The 21,957-nt window shown below is 35.6% G+C and overlaps 2 protein-coding genes across 2 annotated transcripts; both read right to left on the bottom strand.

The window, feature by feature from the left end:
• Positions 1-520: 520 nt before the first annotated feature.
• Positions 521-13,190, bottom strand: LOC136820857 (zinc metalloproteinase nas-15-like). Its single transcript, XM_067077095.1, has 6 exons — positions 13,077-13,190; positions 11,551-11,610; positions 9,315-9,443; positions 8,903-9,016; positions 7,013-7,180; positions 521-947 (listed from the first exon to the last, which is right to left on the bottom strand). Exons 1-6 carry the CDS (start codon positions 13,180-13,182, stop codon positions 700-702), a joined length of 825 nt encoding a protein of 274 aa, XP_066933196.1. The 5' UTR covers positions 13,183-13,190; the 3' UTR covers positions 521-699.
• A 2,095-nt stretch (positions 13,191-15,285) lies between these two features.
• On the bottom strand, positions 15,286-19,311 carry LOC136820864 (voltage-dependent calcium channel gamma-5 subunit-like). The gene is made up of 4 exons (XM_067077103.1): positions 19,252-19,311; positions 18,740-18,854; positions 17,471-17,605; positions 15,286-16,740 (listed from the first exon to the last, which is right to left on the bottom strand). The coding sequence occupies exons 1-4, from the start codon at positions 19,309-19,311 to the stop codon at positions 16,547-16,549; spliced, it is 504 nt and encodes a 167-aa protein (XP_066933204.1). The 3' UTR covers positions 15,286-16,546.
• Between the last annotated feature and the right edge of the window lie 2,646 nt (positions 19,312-21,957).

The raw sequence follows: 21,957 nt of genomic DNA, 5'->3' as shown, positions 1-21,957 counted from the left end.
TATAAGAACATAAGGCTTCGATGGCCAAAGTGTTAAGAACAAGTTAAGAACTTTTTAAGACACCCGTTTTCTTAGAAAATTGGGTAAAAATGGTCACAAAATGGTGAAAATAAGAACATTTTAAGAACATTTCTAAGCTTGAAACCCTAAAAGTTAAGAACATCCAAAGGCTTCAAGAATTTTGGATGTTCTTATAAAAAAACGTGTACTAAAATGTGATATGTTATTTTTGTTTTCCACTGAAAGTTTTCGAATCTTAAAAGCCAGACGTTTCACATACAATGTGTTCGCTGAATTTCTTTTAATTTTTTCAACACTTCACAGTGAAGTAAAATAGCGATTGTAAAACTTTAGATTTCTATTCAATGTATTTCTCTTTAAAAAAAGTAAGCTAGTTTGTTAGTGAAAAATCTCAGGGGGGATAGATATATATTAGATTTTTTAGCAAATTTTCGATTTCGTCTTTTCTCTCGTCGGAATGATTTTTCAATGATGGGATAAAAATACTTCTGCAAATAAATTTAACTTTAAAAAGTCTATTGGATATATTCATAATTTTAAAATCTGAAAAAAATTTTACACTTTAAAATCATGTGATAAAGAATAAATCTTAGATAAAATTGGATGTTTGAATAAATTCTCAAAAAATCTTCCGGAGATTATGATAATTATCCTTGATTTCATCTTGGCATGTTTTAATTAAGATTTACAAATTCCACAACTGAAAGCGCATTTTGATGTCACGTGATTGTAAAAAGCTGAGCTTGGTTTGCAGTGTCCTTGAAATTTATACCAATAACAGAGACTGTCTAAATCATAACACGATCCATATGTTTTACACATTTTACAGGTTTTTCGGCATTTCTTGCTTGCGATGTTTCTTTTGTGTGCACACAGGTATTTTGTTTTGCAGACGTCCGTCTCAGTGTCTTGGCACGTTTTTGGTTCTAGAATGAATGAATATTAAATGTTTACTATTATAATAAGCAGCCCTAGGAATAATGAGTTGAAAAAAGTCAGATCAGGAAACAGGGTGTGAGCAGATGTTTGGGTCATAAAAATCGGGCAAAGATCTTCTAAACAGAAACAAGATTCGCACAAATGCGACTAAATATTTCCCCCTTACACTTGCAGATGGACTCATTGAGTTTCAATCTCTAACCTTTCTCAGGCAAGAAAAAGTGAAGCCTTAAAAATGCGCCGTACTTCAGTAACTTTCGAATTATTTATTATTTAATGCTTATAATTTTCAAGTTCAGGAAAGGAAAACAAAATTGGAGTTATGGAGCCAAAAAAGGGGAACATTCGGTATATGGAGGTTTTTTTATATGAGTTTATTAGGAGATTTTCATGCTGCCAACGAATTTGTTCGAGTTAAGGAGACGTTCGAGTAATAGAGGTTCGAGTTATGGAGACTCTACTGTATTTAAAAAAGTAAGCTCATCTCCAGGATAAGATGATAAAAACTTCGGGCATTACGATACGCTTATAAAAAAGTGTAGGCTAAAAAAATAGAAAAAAGGGCTCGGTACTGAAAGGGTTAACAGCATACACTCTTTTTTTATAAGAACAATCAGGCTTAGACTGAAACAATAGGTCTATTATTCTAGACAATAGAAAAAATAAGAACAAGCTTAGGCTTAACTCAAATTTCATGGAAAGAGCGTAACGAGGGTTCATAACAAGAAAATGTCAAAGTGAGGAACGTTGCATATTATTGTAGTCATGTGTTTTAAAAATTACACTGAATGTAAACCTCAGATTAAGCACAAAATGTATATTAATATATATATAATATTAATATATAATCTTTTCCTCTACCAATACGAACAAAGGTACTTTAATGGGATAAATTTTCGCGGGGATTAATTTTCGCGGATTTCGCGGATTTGGGTGTCATCCGCGAAAATAAGTCCCATTGGAAATTTGAAAAAGGCCCATCCGCGAAATATTTCTAAACAAAACTCAAAATATGTCAAATAAATACTATTTGAATGGTTACTTGCATCAAAGAGGTGCAAATAATGTGTATTTCAACAACCAATATGCATGATTTGACAGTAAAAGTCACAAAATCGAGAAAATAATGCCCCCAATAGTGCCATCCGCGAAAATTAATCCCCGCGAAATCTTAAAATTTCGCGGATGAGCTCAACCGCGAAATTTAATCCCCGCGAAAATTTATCCCATTAAAGTATATGAGCAGAGTCATTGAGGAAAATAAGGTTAAGGCTCGCCATTTTCATTCGACTAAAAGATTCATTGATGATTTGTGTGCTATCAATGACGGTAACTTGTTTCAGTCTGTGTATAGAGATATCTATCCAGATGAGCTTGAACTCAAAATTGAGCACTCTGGTAATCATGCTTCTTTTTTAAACCTGGATATTACCATCAAAGACGGGATATTTATTTATAAGTTGTTTGATAAACGGGATGCATTTCCTTTTTCCATAGTCCGAATGCCACATAAAGATAGCAACTTGCCAGAATGGATTTTTTATTCTTCTTTTGTTGGTGAACTTCTCAGGATTGCTCGTTCTACGTTACTTTTCGAGGACTTGAAAGTTAAAGCCAAAGTTTTTATACAAAGAATGCGATGTCAAGGTGCTGAAAACGCAAAGTTAGATTACAGTCTTCGACGGGTTATAGTTCGTCATTTTTCAGAATTTTCAAGATTTCAACTCTCTCAAGATTCACTCGTTCGCCAGCTCTTGCGGTGAGCGGTCACGGTGTACGGGGCTTCGAACCGGGTTATAGTCCGATTTTTTTAAATTCTCATTCTTTTCCCACTCTTTCCATCTTCTTCTTTGAACTGTAAAATGTGTGTGAGAGCCACAGGGTTGGATAGTGGCGATCCAATCCCAGTTCCTTCCCATCTAGTATGCTTTCTACAACGTTGTGGCAGAAACGTGTCAAAGGTGTGGCAACTTTGTCTAGTAGAAAGTACACTTCTTTTTTCATTGTTATTTTAGTTTCTTCGGCTGGTTCCGTGGAGTTTTAGTTTATTTAATATTTGCGCGCGTTTCATACTTTCACTAAACACATCTTTTTACATCTTTTTATCTGTGGTGGTGTCTAGATAACACTGCTTGGCCTACCTACACAACCCTATTTCCATCATATAGGAGGATATTTTCACAAATGGCCGAAATCCTGTGTAGGTCGAAAACTGAGGAACAGATGTGTTTTCTTGAAATATTTTTTGACTCATATTGAGTTACTTCTTTCCATCTTAACTCATATTGAGTTACTTTCTTCCTTAAAGTCATTTTAGATCACTACTTTAATGGGATAAATTTTCGCGGGGATTAAATTTCGCGGTTGAGTTCATCCGCGAAATTTTAAGATTTCGCGGGGATTAATTTTCGCGGATGGCACTATTGGGGGGCATTATTTTCTCGATTTTGTGACTTTTACTGTCAAATCATGCATATTGGTTGTTCAAATACACATTATTTGCGCCTCTTTGATGCAAGTAACCATTCAAATAGCATTTATTTGACATATTTTGAGTTTTGTTTAGAAATATTTCGCTGATGGGCCTTTTTCAAATTTCCAATGGGACTTATTTTCGCGGATGACACCCAAATCCGCGAAATCCGCGAAAATTAATCCCCGCGAAAATTTATCCCATTAAAGTAGTTTTACATTGACGGATTTCTATGTCATCATATTTTCCTTTTCTACTCCAACCTGATTGATTTTCTGTGAATGTTCATTCTAGATTTTTGTTGTATTTGTATTGTCTTTTTGTTTTGTGGGTTTTTGTATTTATTGTTTCCATTTTGAGTAGTTGAAGGTTTTATACTTCTAGACTATACATATATGTATATAATGTATATTAAAAAATGTATAACAAAAGAACAGTAAAGCTAAGTTTGTTAAAAATCAATGAAACCAGCACAAATGGGATAGGCCAAATCAGCAGTTTTTATTGGAATCATAAAGGCAAAGGTCAAACAATTGCATTGTGACCGTTTTGTTATTTTTTTGGCAATGACTTCTTTAAGAAGAGATGCTTTATTCTATCGACCTCTTTGTCAAGAATATATGTCAACCTGAAATATCGAACAATAGTTTTTCTATCGACTTCTTTTATTTGTCGAGAATGTAAATGAATCTGCTCAAGCAGACAAGGTTTATATTTTTGCCGTGTACGAAATATCGGACAATAGTTTTTCTATCGACTTCTTTGTCGAGAGTGTAAATAATCAATCTGCTCAACAAGCAGTCAAGGTTTGTTTTATCGACCTCTTTGTCGAGAATGTAAATCAATCTGCTCAAGCAGACAAGGTTTATATTTTTGCCGCGTACCTCTTTAGTGATCAAGCACTGTTGTTTACTCACACTGTTGGTGATCAATGCTTCCTTAATCACCAGCACACTGTAATGGCACTTTTAGAGAAAAAAAAAAAAAAAGAATATTGCATCCAAAAATTTCAAAAATCCTTAGGAAAAAGATCCCTGAAAGTCACTTTTAAAGCTGTCTGACCGAGTTGACAACCAAAACAGTCCAGAACATGCACCACATGGTGAGTTAAATTTCCTCAATAAAAATCGCACATTGATTAATCCTGACTAAAGGTTTTACACTATAGACAAGAGTTCCGCCTCACTGCACAAATCGATCGGGAGAGGCGTGGGCGTTATTAAAGGGGCAATCTGCCACCACATAACACGGTTTGTTATTATTTTTCTAAAACTCGATTACTTTTAGGGTGCATAGGGGAATTTCCAGTTGAGGCGGAGTGATCGAGATAAAAATATCACATGACTTTTGACAGGACAAAAAATCAAACAAACTTATTTATGTGGTGGAAGGCACAAAAAATTATCTTCCTTTCTCAGAAAAAAGCTATCATTTTGTTTCAGCTGAAGGTAACCTGATAACAGCTGTTCATAATTTTCTTACGTGCACGGTAAACCTCTGAAGGCACTTGAAAATTATACATCTGAGGAAAATAGTCCTCCCGCGGCGCGGAAAATTTCACAACAAGAATCTTGTTGTGCGCCAGAAAGATAAAGACTGATACGGCGCCCTATTCATAAACACAATCACGCAACTTTGTTGTCATCCCCAGTCCTTATAGACGAACGCGGTCCTTACGATTTTGAGATTGCATTTTCGTCAGATCGTATTATGTTTTCACCCAGTGGGTTCGACTGACAATTCCTGCATTAAAACCCAAGATGCAATATGTTTATTAAATACACGCTCACAGTATCTCTAGTCAGAGAAAACAATCACACATTCAAAAGTGTCTTTAGTCAGGAAAACAACCAAAACACGTACCAAAACAATCACACAAGTTTCAAAAGTTTAGAAAATCCACAAAACCTCTGACCTCATGAATGTAAGAACCAAGAATTAAAGACTTTGTTTTGAGGTCACTCGGTAAACAAATCTCATATAACTTGTTCCAGAGACATTGGTCATTGTCCATATAAGAGTTTGTATTTCAAAGCAAAAATATTTCTTGTACTGCCCATTTTTCTCATCAATTCTTCAACTTGAACCAGTTTCACATCTCAATAGAATGTTAATACCATTTTACCAATCATTTAATGTCCAAAGTTATGGGTGTAGCGTTTTCTTCATGTCAAGCAAATGTCTCTGAAATCTTTAAGTTGGTTGGTTTGGTATTCGGAAGAGGTAATCCATGGATATCTTTGTAATCAATGATGAAAAACTCTTGAAATTACTGATGATTACAGTTGAAGTGTTAGCCTCACATTTCATGTAATTATTGGTCGCCAATTAGATGAAAATTGTATGTTTTTTATTCGTCAGAAAAGAGTTATAACTTTTAAAAAGCCAAGAGTGAATTTTCGTCCATCTTGTATTTTGATCTGAATTATTCGTGTCTTGATTACTCAAAAACATGCGCGTAACATCAAGGTAAATCCGTGCGATTTTGTCTGAATAACTAAGGCAAATGAAAACAAAAACAAACTTCGCAATGTGGTGGCGGATTGCCGCCCCTTTAAGGGCGCAAAAAGGGCGTAAGTAGCCAAGGATCGGAGAAATGCCTTTTTAACTAATATTTCCCCTTATAGCGGGGAAATATTCAAAAATAACGAGCCCGAGGAAAGGGCATCTCCTGTTCATAAGTAACTCCCCTTTTCATCAAAAAAATCTCTAAACGGATTCTTTCTCTTTCTATTTTTTGGGAAATACTGGAAATATTGTTGTGCATAGCACCAAAATATCAAAGTTGGGCAAAAAAAAAAACAACTCAGCAAATCTTAGACCAGAAAGACTACTTTAGGTAAAAAGTTTGATCTCGTCTCTGTATAAATTGAACTTTTGAAATAAATTCACCAAAATCAATTTTTCTCATTGGGCTATTCCAAAATAAATTTGTACCCCTTATGTAGGAGGACTTTTTAAGAAAAGATGACCACCCCTGGATTTGTTTTTCAATTTTTCAGGAACCACTTGGATTTTCAACCTCATTTTACTAACAACCCTTGGATTTTCAACCTCATTTTACTAACAACTCTTGGATTTTCAACTTCATTTTACTGACATCCTGGATGTTTTATACCACCCTGGACGTCACACTCCCTCAACATAAGGGGCACAGAATATTTCTAGAGCTCAGTAAAACACATCATGTTGTTTTCAGATCAAAATAATGTTAAACGTGTACACTTTTTTTTAAGAAACACACTTTTAAGAAACATGATGCTCAGAATGCCTAAAAACTAAGAAACATCTAAGAAACATGCTGAGGCTGAGAATGAGAAAATAACATTTTTAATTCGAACCTTCCAATCAAGGCAAAGTTCCAGAAAAATACTTACATAACAGTTAAAAACACTTAAGAAAGTCAGAAAATCAATATAGAAGATAGGAAAGTACCGTAGATTACTCTATTAGACTATTGTATTATCGACATGCGTCCTTTCAGGTTGACAAAGTTTAGAAACATGTAAGAAACATTTCAGGCTCAAAATGTCGATTTCTTAAGAAACATTGAGGCTGCTTGATAAAACTTGTACTTACCCAACTTTGGTGGTATTTTTGTAGACATCTTATCACCACACATTCCACAAGCTTTTGGACAATAGTTTCGAACATCAGCACTTTTTCTACATTCCCCAAATTCGACCCATCGGTTACACATATCTTCATAGTCTCTGCATCCAGGCTCTATCTTTGGTTTTTGTTGAGCTAAGAGAGGTGAAGACAAGATACCTTAAGAGCAGAAATTTTGGCGAATGAGCTCATTCGCCAATTTTGGTGCAATTTGACGGAATTTATTTTGGCGATTTGATAAAATTTCGAAATTTGGCGAGGATTAATTTTGGCGAACAAAATTTATTAGCTGAAAAAAGAGGGGAAAAAAGGGATTTTAAGAGAAATAGAGACTAAATTGATTAAACAGTTCTTAATCTCTTTTTATCATTCCGAAGAATCACCTCACATGTAATCTAAATCACAGACATGTAATGTTTTTCAAAACTGATGAAGTTTTTGAAAAATTGCAATTTTGGTGATTTCCGGACATTTTCTATTCTGGTCTGTAAAATACGCCAGTGTCCGAAAAAAAATTGGTACCCTCAAAATCTGGACTCCTTTATTGATGTATACAAGTGCTTTGACTGAAAATTTTGCACGATGTCAAAAAATTGAAACGAAATTCCCTCTACTTATATATTAGTCCTATGATCTATAAGGATAACAAATTCGTTAGAGAATGCCTACTATACAGTGCCTTAGGAAGTATTTTCATATTAGGGGGAGGGGCTGAAGTTTAGTGACACCTGAAAAATTTTGAAAATTTGATCTCTAGATTGCTTGAAAATACACTCAAAACGAAATGCTTTTGAAAAAAAAACAAGAAGCCCAGAGGGCATGAAGGCCCAGCGAATAAGAATATGAACTGAACAAGACTTGAATAGCAGAGGGGATTTGAACCTGGAGTCCCTAATACAAGTTATAGACGCCTTAGACCATTCGGCTATCTCTTTTTTACAACAACGAGAAATAATTCATAATATTTAATCTTATATACAGATGTTAGTTTTTTTCCTAACACGTGAACAACTGAACTGTTCACATGATAGAGAAATGTAAAAACAACTTTTTTTTAAAAGAACATCTTCCTAAAGAGAAGAAGGTTTGTTACGGTTATTTCTGTGTAAATCACATTGTTTTTCTTAAACCGTTCTACGTCTGTTATATTCTTATAGTTTTAATAGTTAATTGTATTTTCTCCTTTTATGTTTTTAACCAATAAAGACGATTTCAATTGTTTTTTATTCTGTCAATCATGTTCTAAGTGCCAATCAAATCCTTCACAATATGTACTAGCCTGTGCTGTGCTTGAAAACGCGTACCGCCTAGTAAATTGTTACACACTGACACCAGGCAGAATGCTAATGAAAGGCCCAGTACGCTAAAGCTAGCTGGGCCAATAAAAATCAATCTTTGATCAAACATAAGATGTGTTTAAAAACTTTGCATTTTGCAAAATGACCATTTTTGAAAAAAATCAGTTGCTACGGCACTGCTATATTCTGTCACACCACTGTTTCACAGCCCCGGTGGAACTTCTTTCCTCGTGGGGATAAAAATTCCAATTGAAATTCCAATGGAAATAGAAATTCTTTTGTTCCAAGGTTAAAAAACCCAGTGGGTTTGTAGTGTCATTTTTAAACATGGAATTTCGAGTGGGATGAAATCAAAGTCAATTTCCCAGTGGGGCTGAAATTCAAGGGTATTTCCCCACCGGGGACGAAACTTTTTGCTTCATTTTCCGATGGGGCTGGGACCTAACGGGTCTGTGACACAGGGGTGCCCTGTCTCAAACGTCCGTTTAAAAAACGGAGAATTTTCGAATTTGAATACTTATTTCTTCCATTATGGAAGGGTTGTTGAACAAATTATTACCTTTACACATTTCACAAGTTTTTGAGCAATATTGCTTCATGTAAGCCTTGTATGTTTTACAAAAACCTCTCTTCTTCATTGTGTCACAACCGCTCTTCCGTTGGTCTTTGCAATCTGTAGAGAGAAAAATGAAAAGTTATTGCTCCAAGTTTTTGGGTTAACTCAATTGCGCGAGTGTTGCGTTTCGGAGGCAACTATCTCATAATTTTGCGTCTTTTAAGTGCCAAAAAGTGCCAACCCAGCAGGCACACAACGTTGTTTTAACGTCCTTCTAACGTTATATGGACGTTGTGGACGTTAGATAAACGTTGAAACAACGCTGGGAAGCAATGATAGTTTACAAAACATCTTGAGTTTAATCGGCTGTCAAAATCCAAAATATTTATTTTTGGGTTGTGAGCTCCGTACTTACCTGGTGCATTCTTATCTCCACAGAATCCACAACTTTTCGGACAATTTTCCCATAATGCACCTCCAACATTGCACGTGTACCAACCACGTGACCAATAAAAGTCGCATCTGGTTGGATGATCTTCACAAACTGTTAAAAATATGTGTAGAATAAGTGGGGAATTTTTTGTTACTGCTATTGAGAGGGTATTTTGTCAACCCTTTTGTTTAAAAGCTTCATGAAAAGGATTTTTGGTTCTAGTTTGTTAAAGCCATTGACCTTTTACATAGTTAAAATGTATGTTGATTCAGCAGATTGAAATAAATAGAATCTTTTGTAATGAATAAAGAAAAATGTGGAGCAAGATTTTTTTCTTCCTTTTATTTACAAATTTGAAAGGACTCTTTTATTAAAATTTTGCTGACATCAGTTTCAGACGAGTCGGGTGTATATAACACCGTATAATCCCTTTAAGGTCGAATAGAGTCGAATCTCTGAAGTCATTATATTGAAACATACTTAAAGGCGGTGGGGTGTACTAGGGTTGGCGGATGAGGTGTATATGCGGACGGGACCTCCGAAAACCGACCCTTAAAGAGACTTTGAAGGGTGAAAAACCGACCCTTACCGTCCTTACCCAGCACCAATTTTTGCCTAAGTACCCTGGGACTTATAGATATCAGTCTGACGTCATTCAACTCTGGTTATTTCAAATCTAGTCACTTATGGTAAGTGCATTATGTTTTGAATGGGAACAAATCCTTCATCGATTCATTTTTCTCTCTACAGATTGTAAAGACCAACGGAAGAGCGGTTGTGACACAATGAAGAAGAGAGGTTTTTGTAAAACATACAAGGCTTACATGAAGCAATATTGCTCAAAAACTTGTGAAATGTGTAAAGGTAATACCTAATTTTTTCAACAACCCTTCCATAATGGAAGAAATAAGTATTCAAATTCGAAAATTCTCCGTTTTTTAAACGGACGCTTGATAGTATAGCAGTGATGATATTTATGAATGATATTTACTAAAGTCTGTCTCAAAATTTTGAGACAGACTTTAAACCCTTTTATGATTTAACCCAACACCCAAAATAATTAAGGAAAAAATGAGGATGTTTTCAAGAATAAATCATTTACTTAAGGCTAAGCTTCAAACCTCAACGTCCTAGCGTTACTCTAGACAAAGATTTTTGGTACATTCAAAAAGCTTTTCAAAAGGTCAATTCCAAGTGTTCCAGACGGATTTTTTTGGACTTTCATTGACTTGTGGAACGTATGTGTCTCGACTTTGGGGGTATGTTTTTTCAATTTCTGTAAAGTGGAGATATGTTTTTGTAATACTTTCGTAGACCAGAGTTTCCAAAAGTTTAATGTTTTTGCTGAAAATTGTGGATTATTATTGAATAAAATTCAACCAAAACAAGTACTTCCTCTTTCAAAACATTTGGATTTTGAAGTCGAACATTCTAATGAAAAAACACTCCTTTAACAGTTTATCATTCAGTGTTATAAGTTAGCTGGTTAACCAAGATTTATAATTAGAGAGAGAGGGATTCTGCAAAAGGGCTTTTTGTGTGCTTACGCCCGTGGAGCATGAGAATTAAAATGATTCCTGTATACAGGCGAAGTATTGAATTTGATAGCAACAATAATTGTGAGTTACGGTATATTCGAGCATTGATTATCACTAAAAATCTGTGATCGAGGAGCGAAGGGAAACATTTTTGCACGCAAACGATTTTGATGACTTCAGCAGTGATGTTGTTGATGGCGGCGCAAGGGATTCAGATATTACGTCAACACAAAACAGACGGGTTGTAGTACGGACAACAAGAAAGAAAACAGTTGTTGCTAGGCTATGTAAGTCAGTCAAAGATAGAAAACTGAGTGAACACGTGATTTAAAGAAGTTGTTGAAAATTAGCGTGTGAGGGAAATGTTATATAATTTTATATCAATTGTAAAGCATTTATTCAAAAAGATACAATAAATATTTTTCAACTGGAAGACGTTCGAGTTATAGAGACTTGTCACCCTAAGGGTATAAAGGGACCAGAAAAATTAAGAAAATTGTCGAGTTACAGAGGTTTGAGTTATGGAGACTCATCCAAAGTAAATAGCTATACACACTGGCATGGAGGGAAGGAATATACAATTGACCCTCTCTAATTCGATCTTCGTGGGACCAAAAATTCAATATTTGTTTATTATTTACCTTGCTTGTGAATAAGTGAAAGATCATTTTTTATCTTACCTAAATTCGTTCTTGATGTCCACCCATTTTTCTTCGTCTTTTCTTGAACTGATTGCGATACTGAAACATAAAGAAATTGAGAATAAGAGATTTTTCATTTTGCAAAGTTACATCACTTCCACAATTATGGAAGAAAACATAACAAATCATGAACCCACTGAACAGTTAAAAAGAAAGCCCTTTTGACCCAAACTCGGACCGAGTCCCATGATGGGCCCCGGCGAGCCATTTTGAGTGAGGGGGCCAACATCTTTGAAAAAAATATCGCCCACCATGGTTGCGCGACGAAGAAATTTTTTCACTTTTTACACCCTCAAAACACCTTAAAACAATATCTAATTGGGGAGAATAATAGTTTTTGTCTCGGTTTTTGTGGTTTGATTTGGTCTCAAACCAGCTTAAAATAGTAACTCTTGAAAACGTATGACATGGTCTACCAAAAAGTGGGGGGCCATGGACCCCCGGCCCCCCCCCCGTTGACGGGGCCCATGAGTTCCTTAGCTTAATTCACTTTTATAATGATGCTGATAGTGTCATGTTCATCAGAAAAATTCAAAAAGAAAAAGTGCCACTGGTGCCTTGTATGAGACTAAAGTACAGATCCCAGCCGGTTATATCCCCTCTAAATCGCTTCAGCACCGTTAAAATTTACTAATAGCACTCCGCAACGCATATGTCATAATTATTACTTTTCACTTTTTTTGTTGCAATCCCACAATTCAATATACATGCAAATGATGCAATTAACGTGCAAAAGAGATTAACGCAAAGGTTGATGGGACTGGAACTCGTACAATCACGTCGAGAGTAATATTATGTCAAAAATAAAATCTATTTTTAGATTAAGCACAGTGCGCTAGTAGCGTCTTTTGAAGTAGCTCACATGCTGATATATATATTTTTTTACTTAAAACATACACTCCCTTCTCACACACCCACTGGGACTAGAAAAAATGGCTAAAAAATTGTCTCCAGTGGAAAATTATGCTACAATTTTTGTCTCCACTGAAAATAATCAAATAAACCAATCCTCCCTACAGAATATCATGCTAATTTTAGCATCCCCACTGAACTTAGTGACTTGAAAACAATAGAATCTAAATCCCCAGCCATAAAAAAATATGGGAATACCTGAATCAATACAATTGAGTTTCAGTCTGTTATTTCTACCCCTACCGGCTTTGTGAGAAGGAACAGAAGGAGGCGTAAACATTATAAAAACGCGAGTTTACGTTTTTATGCTATTTTAGTGAGAATTCGTTGGTTCCCTTCTCCGGACTATCGCTTTAAGGGCAGAAACTTTCGCGTTTTTCGCGTTTTTGGCATTTTTTAGCGAAAGTTTCTGCCAGGTAAGAAATTAAAGGGATGCTCCAGTTATTTTTCAAGTCGTCCTAATAATTTTAGTATTGGTGAAGTGATACGAAAATATACTTCATAAAAGTTAAAACGCTCTCATAGAGCCATAATTCAAATTTGTGAAAGTTTTCGCGAAAGTTAATTTCGCAAAAAATGAAATTTTAGCTTACCTACTTTGCTGGACCACAAAGATTGCGATAGAAACAAGAAGTATACCAAACATAGATTTCTGAGCGAAGAAATAGGTGGCAAATTATCCAATTTCATTTTACTCATTTATCGGTTCAGCTATATTTAAAATTGAATTGATATAATGATAAAAAAACTAATTTACTGACCCTGCTAGAAAATTATAAAAAACCGTAGGTGTATTTATCAATATTAAGCTGGTATATAAAACAAAGCTTCATGTAAGCTAGGCGTTACCGTCTGAACATAACAAGCTTCTATTTTTACCTTTCCCAAGTCTAAAGCTCTGTTTCATGGCTCCGCAGCGAGATTATATATTCTGAAGCCACTTGAATGCCTCAGCCTCACAACCTAAGTCAAAACAACATCAATGAAAGACCTGGTGAAAAGATGTATTGAAGTCTACATAGGCGGCGTCACGGGGGGGGGGCACCCGGGCCTTCGCCTGACGACACTTTTTCAAAGTAAAAAGAAATTTTACTAATCAAGCCAAATTTTATCTTATAATGTTAAAACAAACCTGTTTAAGGCGATTTACTACCTCTCTCAATCTAAGCTATGAGAAATTCACACAAGCTACTAGGAAATATTTGAAAAATTTTAGCAGGAAGAAAATTTTGCGGATTGGCACGATTAGCCAAAATCCTGGGGGGGGGTACTTAGGCAAATGGAGGGTACGGTATGTGCCGCCCTTAAGGGTACCTTTCTTCGACTTCCAAAGTCCCGCTAAAGGTCGGAAAAATCAGATTTCAACTTTTTACCCCCTGAAAGATCGAAATTTGGTCAAAAATTGGTCAAAGGGTCGAAAAATTACTAAAATTTTCCTTTGTTTTCTCCTTTTTAGTCCCGGTAAGGGTCCAAATTTCGAAAGTCAGGCGGCACCCCCCGTCAGCTTGCAACCCTAGTACCCCCCCCTCGGGGCCAAAATTCACCGAATTGAATTATTTTGGTCCATTCCTATATCCTTCTTATTTCGGGTATTTTTATTTATCTAATAATGACCTTGGGCTAAAATAATCTTTCATCTGCCAAAATAAATTCCCATCAAATTATATTTTTCCAGCTATCCACATAATTAAATTGCCAACGATATTTCTTTCTTTTAGGTAGTTAAAGAGAAGTTTCGAACGAATCTCTTTCTAAGAGATCTAAAAAGTAGCACGTACCAAATTCAAATAAAACACTTTTTGAATCCTTCTAAACAAAACCTTAAAATCGTCTTGACGGACAAACTGTATCCTTCTAATCCAAAATCAAATATAAAGTCGGAAAGTCTTCCTTTACATCTCCACGGAGGGGTGTCAGGATTACCACAAATAAGATCAAGATGGTTACTTCCTCTCCTCCGTGGTGTTAAAAAACCAAATTTAAAATCTCATTTTTGAATCATCTCTAAAATATTTTAATATCAAGAATTATCGCATCTAATAAAGCCTAGCAAAGTACTAATTGCCCTTCCAACAGTTTTGCTAATAGGGCTATAGGCCAAATAGTCAACAATGTTTTAAACTCTTAGTCCCAAAATGTCATTTTTCCTTCTTTTCCTTTTAGGTTGTTTTTGTTTATAAACTTTAGCTACAATAATGTCTTCTTAACTTTGTTTTCAAGAGAAACTTATTGTGTCGCCAGAATAACCAACTGTAAACAGATTTTTTAGGAAACTAAACGTTTAAGCTAATTTCAGGGTTTAATCAATATAATCTTTACGTAATTGGCCTCATATTAACCCTGTGAACTACTAGGTTGGACCACGGGTTTACTAAGAAGATTGGCCAAAAATTTGGGGTTTATCGCAAATTTAATGCATAGTATGTAGACTGATTGGGCAAAATCCAGTTAGTCACTATCTTCAACAAAATTTCAAGCAAGCTGCCTGTTCCTAACTGGCTAATTTTCACCCACAAAATAAGAAAACAAACAGAAAACTATGCGCAGGTCAAACAAGAGTACTTAAAGCCTTGGAGCTAAAGCAAGGTGTTACTAAATCATCTTGTACATATTCTTTCTATCATTTTTTAGAAAAATGGCTGATTGTGGGTGAAAATGACATCACACGGAATCGGTCTATAGAGAAGAATGTCTAGAAAGTCATGACACTGAATTTCATTTGTATATCACCGCGTGTTGATGAAGGGGTGTTAAATTACTTTAAATGTTCACAGAAACCAAAAAATTTGAAAGCAGTAAAGGTAGAAACACAAATTGTTTTATGTACTTTAAGTTATTTTGCCTAAAAAAAATGCTGTCACAATATTTACAAATTAAAACACAAAATCCATTTCCCGGGGGAGGCACTCAGGCGAAAATAGTTCCGCTTGTCATCGTCTAAAGATATCTGACAGGGTCCTTAATTTACTAATTTTCAAGCTTTGTATCTGGCAGGGTCAACTTTTCGTTATTTTTGGACCGTTTTCAGGGTGGAAATTAGAAAACTTTTCAATCTTTCGTCTACATTTCGTCATTTTTACTACCTTTCAGGATGAAAATAGGAATTTATTTTTCGGTCATTCGTTCCGACAGGGCCCCAAATTTACCAAATATTGAAATATAACAGGTTCTACTTTTCAAAACTCCAGTAGGACGTCTTCCCGGGAGGGGGGGGGCACTAGGGCAAGATGGGTTACGGGGATGCTCCGCTGATCAGGGTACCTTTTTAACCTCCACGAGTCCCAGGTAGGGTCGCAAAAACACCAAAATAGAAAAATCAGTCCCTCGTAGGGTGCCTATTTTTGGAAAATTTGGGGAAAAAGTAGAAAATTTGAGAACATTTTGAAAATTTAGTCCCATTCAGGGTCACTTTTTTCGCAAATTTTGAGTCCCACGTAGGGTCCAATTCTCGAACCTTAGCGAAGCACCCCCGTCGGTCGACAAGGGTCGTACCCCCCCCCCCACCGGGCACGTCTCCGTCGGCCGTTAAGGTCAGTGCCCCCGCGGGATCTATATACAGTATGTGATTTTGAAAATTATTTAATAGTCATTGCTCATCACAAGCAACGCAAGAATATTCAAATCCATTATAAAGAAATGTTATACGCGATGCCTTTCAATCTCTGGTACTCTTATGACCAGTTGCTCAGCTGGATTACAACTTTGGGATGTCCGAGATTATTTTAGCTTCCATATCTAACATATTATGGATGTTATGGACATGATATGATATGAATGATGTCTTGACACCTGTTTCAATAGACCTTATCGGAGTTTTTTATTCTTCTAAAACAGCGATGCAATGTGGGATTGGTTCGGGGGTATTACAATAGAATTCCCTCGAGGAATTCCTAAGAGATTTCTATTGTTATAGAAACAATCCCAGGCATCGCTTTTTTTAAAAATCAAAAACTCCGATAAGATCTATTATTTCTCATTCTAAATTTCACGTTATCACTCCATCCACTGCTTTCCAAAGCCATTTGTTAATCTCGAAAACAAGCAATGAATATTGTTACAATAATTATTCTCTGAACTCGATAATGATTCTCGGTAATTTTGGAGCACCAAATGTGAAAGTGATTACAGCAGCAATGAGGGTCAACACGAATGCTACCCAACCGAAAGCAAATGACCAACTGTATTTATAAAGATCGAATGAATCTTCTTCATTCACCTTAGCGGTGTACACTGACATCCCGATAAGTAAAAATACACCTAAATATGAAATTAAACCAGGTTATAAACTCAGGGGTCACAGTAATATAGAGGGGGGTCCGGGCTGATAGGATTTACACAGAAGTTACACAAACGTAGGCCCACTACCATAAACAAAAATAGGGTTTTTCTTAATACGATGTAGGCTTTGTTACCAGTAGTCTTTTAACACTCCCTGCAGTTGCGAAAATGGTTTTTGGTGTCAGATAGACATTTCAATATTAAGGGCTGAAAAAACACATTTTAATATGTGATGTGAGAAACTGAAATCATATTCGATTTTAGAAACCTTTAAACTTGCCAGCAGTGGCGTGGTGGGAAAATTTCTCTGATTTTTTGTTTTTGGCGCCCCTCTCTATACGCTCATTATGAACACAAAAAAGGGAGTGTGCGAGCGAAGCGAGCCAGAAAATTTTGAGTTTTTGAGGTGATGAGGACGCCATTTTTGTTTTTTCATTTGTCAATTTTTCGATATGGGCGCCTGAAAAATCCTTCTTGGCGTCCCTTATTTTTGGGCGCCCCTTCTCAAAAGGGCTCCGCTGGGGGGGGCCTGGCCCCCTGGCCCCCCTGCCACCACGCCACTGCTTGCTAGACGCGACAAATATCTTAAAGGAGCAAAGAGTTAGTTAAAATCTTGATTCTCCTATATGAAGTAAATGGACGAATTTGCTGAATCATCCCCTGATTACAGGGGTCTGATGGTTAGATCAGGTTTCACAATGATATTTACCTGTGATGATGTGGCAAATAGCGGATACTTGACCTTTGACACGATCTGAACATAACATACCAATTCCACCAATAAAAGCAAAAATTGATGGTAGAGTTGCCAGAATCAGAAATGCTCGTGTTGCTTGAATGTAATCTATAACATTAAGGTAATGGTTTGAGGAAAATAAGAGGTTGATGGTAGAAACCAGGTGGCTGACTCTGCACTCAAAACCACTTCAATTTCATTTTTCTTTTGATTTCAATCCAACTTATAGCTAGCCCGGGGTCCACTTAAATCTTTTTGATAGACTGGATGGCGCAATTAAGTGGTCCGGTAGTATATGGTAATATTCTTTTGCTTAGGCGGAATGTAAAACAGTCCGCCAGATTTTAGTTGCTTTTGGAAGGTAAAAACAGTATGGAGCAATGTTTTTATTTGAGAATAAGGGATCGCAAATCTGTTAATCGTGTTTGTTTCTAATTATTGATTATATCTTTCAACTCCAAGTAGTTTTATTGTTATTCATGATATGCACCACCGGAGAGTATTCCTACATCTTTCGAAATATTCAACCCAATACGTCACTTTTTCTATTGTTTAAGTGACGTATTGGGTTGAATATTTTGAAAATTCTCGGAAGACTCTCCAGTGGTGCATATCATGAATTTGGATTTTCAACATTTTTTTTTGAAAAAGGCGACCTCGCCAAATGCTCCTAGTCTACGTCACTGGACTCAGCGTCATAAAAAAATTATCAAAAATCCAAAAGTAGAATCTACTAACTTATAGCAGGCTCTATCCAACGTCTAACTACTGTATTGGAATTTTACTACACTCTCAATTTTAAGATTTGAGGACTGGAGAAGGTTGTATTTGATTAAGGATGAATGAATTATCTATTCAAGAATAGACCTTTTCATAAATTACGTCCCGAATACCACTGCCTCGTTTTGAAATTATTTCCATGCTGGCTAACTCCCAGTGGATTTTATTACAACTATCACAACTACCTTCTATTCATAATAAAATCATTTGGAATCTGTTTGAATGCGAAGCAAGTAATTTATGATAAGGTCTATTGTGTCACATAACCCGGTGCCCATAGCATAGCCCACTTGAAAATTTGGCCCAAATTTTGTTCCCCAGTGGGGAAAAAACCCTACAATTTAAGCCCCATTGGGAAATCAACTTTCATTCCACCCCATTATTGAAATTCAATTCAATGTGTTTACAAGTGCAGCTGTCAATAATAAAGCTTTTTTGAGACCGAAAATGACGAATAATTACCTTCAACATCACTACCAGAGTTGACACAACTCTCAGTTGGACATCCATAATCATACACATTTGTACATGTTTGCCATAATCCAATGAATTTTTCAGTATCCTGATATAATGTGACCTGTAATATTAAAATCAAAAAATCATAATCTATGTAGGATGCAAAAGATCTTATCCTGTTAACCCGGGGGGGGGGGGGGGGGGGGGGGTACTTAGGAAAAAACAGGTGGCGGTTATTTGCCAGTGTATATGTATCCTTTTTCATGCATCAAAAGTCCCTAAAAGGGTTACAAATTCATAGGTTAGTCTCTCAAAGGGTCCCAAAATCACTAAAAGTGAAAATTTCCTTCTCAAAGGGTCACTATTTTTTGAAAAAATTGTCCAAAATTTTGACAAAAATTCTCTAGAAGGGTCTCAAAAAAATTTCAATAACTTTTCTTTGAAAGGGTCGATTTTCACTTTTTGGCTTGTCATACCTGTTACCCTCGCAAACCTAGCACCCCCCCCTCCGTGCTTACTAAATGTGGGTAGCCCCCAATTCGAAGTGTTTCTTGAGAATCATTACGAAGTGCAATCATTTTTTAAAATAGACATTACCCTTAAGCTGCATGCGTCACCTCTGATATGTTTTTATTAAGGGTAATAAAATTCCTGTCCCGAGCGTTATCTCAAATTTATCTGTTTCAATTTTCTTAAAGAGGTTTAGAAATCCAATGATTGTGCTAACTTCTATTCGATCAAATATTCAATTCAAATTTAATGAAATTTAATGATCTCTCATATAAAGCTGACTAATAAACCTTTCAATGTTTTTAAACTGATGATGGTGGTCGGATGACACCGAAACGTCTTAAATAAATTTTGATTTTATGAAATAAAATGAAGACGCTTCTGTGTTTGAAATTTTTATTGAACTCATTCAGGAGGATCAACCAATTTGATGATGATGACTAATAAAGATAATCAAGTTTCTAAAACTAAAAAACACAAAGTGGGTAATAAAGAGGGTAACCCTCGCACGGGAATTTTATACACGATACACATCCCCTTTATCTAAAAATATTAGAGGGGACGAGTGTAGCCTACAGTAGCCCCTGAAACTATGACAGGGTTTAACCATAAAGGAATAAGGAATACATATTGAACCGGAGAAAATGGAAACAAAAGATACCTCGGTCATGTTATAAAGCCATCCATTTCCACAAATCCCCTCGCACGGGAATTTTATACACGATACACATCCCCTACATCTAAACATACTAGAGGGCGACGAGTGTAGCCTACAGTACCCCCTGAAATTATGACAGGGTTTAACCATAAAGGAATGAGGAATACATTTGAATCGGAGAAAATGGAAACAAAAGATACCTCGGTCATGTTATAAAGCCATCCATTGCCACAAATCGCTCCAACAATAAGTGCAAAAATGACAACACACAATATCAAATGAAACACTTGTAGAAACGCTTGAATTTGCTTGATAAGTACCTCTCTCTAAAATTGAAGAAAACAAAACATAACATTAGAAGTTAATTATCAATTATTCAATTATCATATGCAAGTTGACATTCAAATGCTATAAGAGCTCTGAAAGTGAAAACTTTGAAGAAAAGGTTATAGAACGTGTTGATACATCGATCCTCAAACAACGATTGTCTTTTCGATGCTATAGGCTTTGTCAAACAGTACTCTGTTTTGACGCTCATCAACACCCTCGTTGCACAGACCCCCCTGGAAAAGATACGGTCAAAATTTCATCTCCTATGTGAAATAGCCCCACTGGAAAATTGAATTTCATTTTATCTCCATTTGAAATTCAATGGTAAAAAAATTCACTCCAAAACTATTACCACTGGATTTTCATTTCCACTGTAGGAAAGATTTTCACAAGGTTTGTACGTGAGGCCGGTCTCCACTATCGCGCGAAATGAGTGAAATTTTTTGTTCGCGCAAAACTTTTATATGACGTAATCTTTTCTTCAGGCAAAAACGGTTGAGGAAAAAACGGTCCATTTTGCGCGAAAGTGGAAAACGGCCTTTAAGGTACCTCTTTATTAAACCGTTCTAAATCACTGTAAGAATGGCAGCCACAATATAAATTCACGTTTTGCCTTATTTTAATCTGTTGCGACTTCATTATCGTAGAAAGTTAAAATCTTCTTGATATTGGTAAAAATCTGATATCAGTTAAATCTTTAGCGCTACTGTATCAACAAATCTTAAGGCCTTAAGATGTCGATTATGTTATAATTTAGGAAAAATATGTCAGATTTAGAAATAGAATACAAAGAATATTAAAGTAAGATAAACATTATTTACCTTAAGTTTTTTTTCGTGATTCTCTTTCATATTAAAATCACAAATAATAAAATATTCCGAAATTTAGTTCCGAAGTTAGTTCCGTCAAAACTCCAAAAATCCCAAAACAAAAAAGTTTACAACATTTTAGACAAATGTCAAAATATACCACTTGACCCGCCTAGGAAGGAAAAAAATATCAATGAATCAATAAAATTTCACAATATTTTGAAAATAATTAAAATTATAATAAATAGACTTACCTCTTTAGAATTAAGCTTTTTAAACCCAGACATTTTTTTGGAGAATTTCCAAACCCAACTTGTATTGGAAATCTGTCAGAAAGTTTTTAAATTCTACTTTTGGACAGGAAAAACTGAAACTTTTTAATTTTCAATTGGAACTTTTTTAAATAATTCTGATCAAAAATTCTGAATCTGATTTTTTGATTGATTTGGGATTGAAAGTGATGTCATAATAGGAGACTTGATCAAACTTTGGTGTCAGGATTTGGTTTAATTTTTGTTTATTTTTAAATATTGATTACCATAGTGAAGAAATGGAGGGAAGAAATTTGATTGAAACCATTCAATTCGATGCGGTTGAAATACCTATTCAGAATACAGTTACATATTTTTCATTCATTTGAATTTCATGAGATAAAAAACTATTTTTGAAATTATGATACAACAATATTTATTGATTATAAATCCTCGTACGTTTTATTAGGAAAATACATTTCAAAGTACTTTACATTATACCTGTGTAATTAAGACTTTGAACAGCCCTGGTCTGAAACAGCTGGAATTTCTTGCTATTTCTACACTCCCTTCTCACAGACCCACTGGGAACCCTTCCAACTAGAAAAAAATGACTAAAAAATTGTCTCCAGTGGAAAATTATGCTACAATTTTTGTCTCCGCTGA

This window comes from Clytia hemisphaerica, unplaced genomic scaffold, assembly GCF_902728285.1.
Source record: "Clytia hemisphaerica strain Z4C2 unplaced genomic scaffold, Clytia hemisphaerica genome assembly, whole genome shotgun sequence".
Taxonomy (NCBI): domain Eukaryota; kingdom Metazoa; phylum Cnidaria; class Hydrozoa; order Leptothecata; family Clytiidae; genus Clytia; species Clytia hemisphaerica.
The sequence above is the reverse complement of the archived record's forward strand: the minus strand, read 5'-3'. Positions and strand labels throughout refer to the sequence as shown.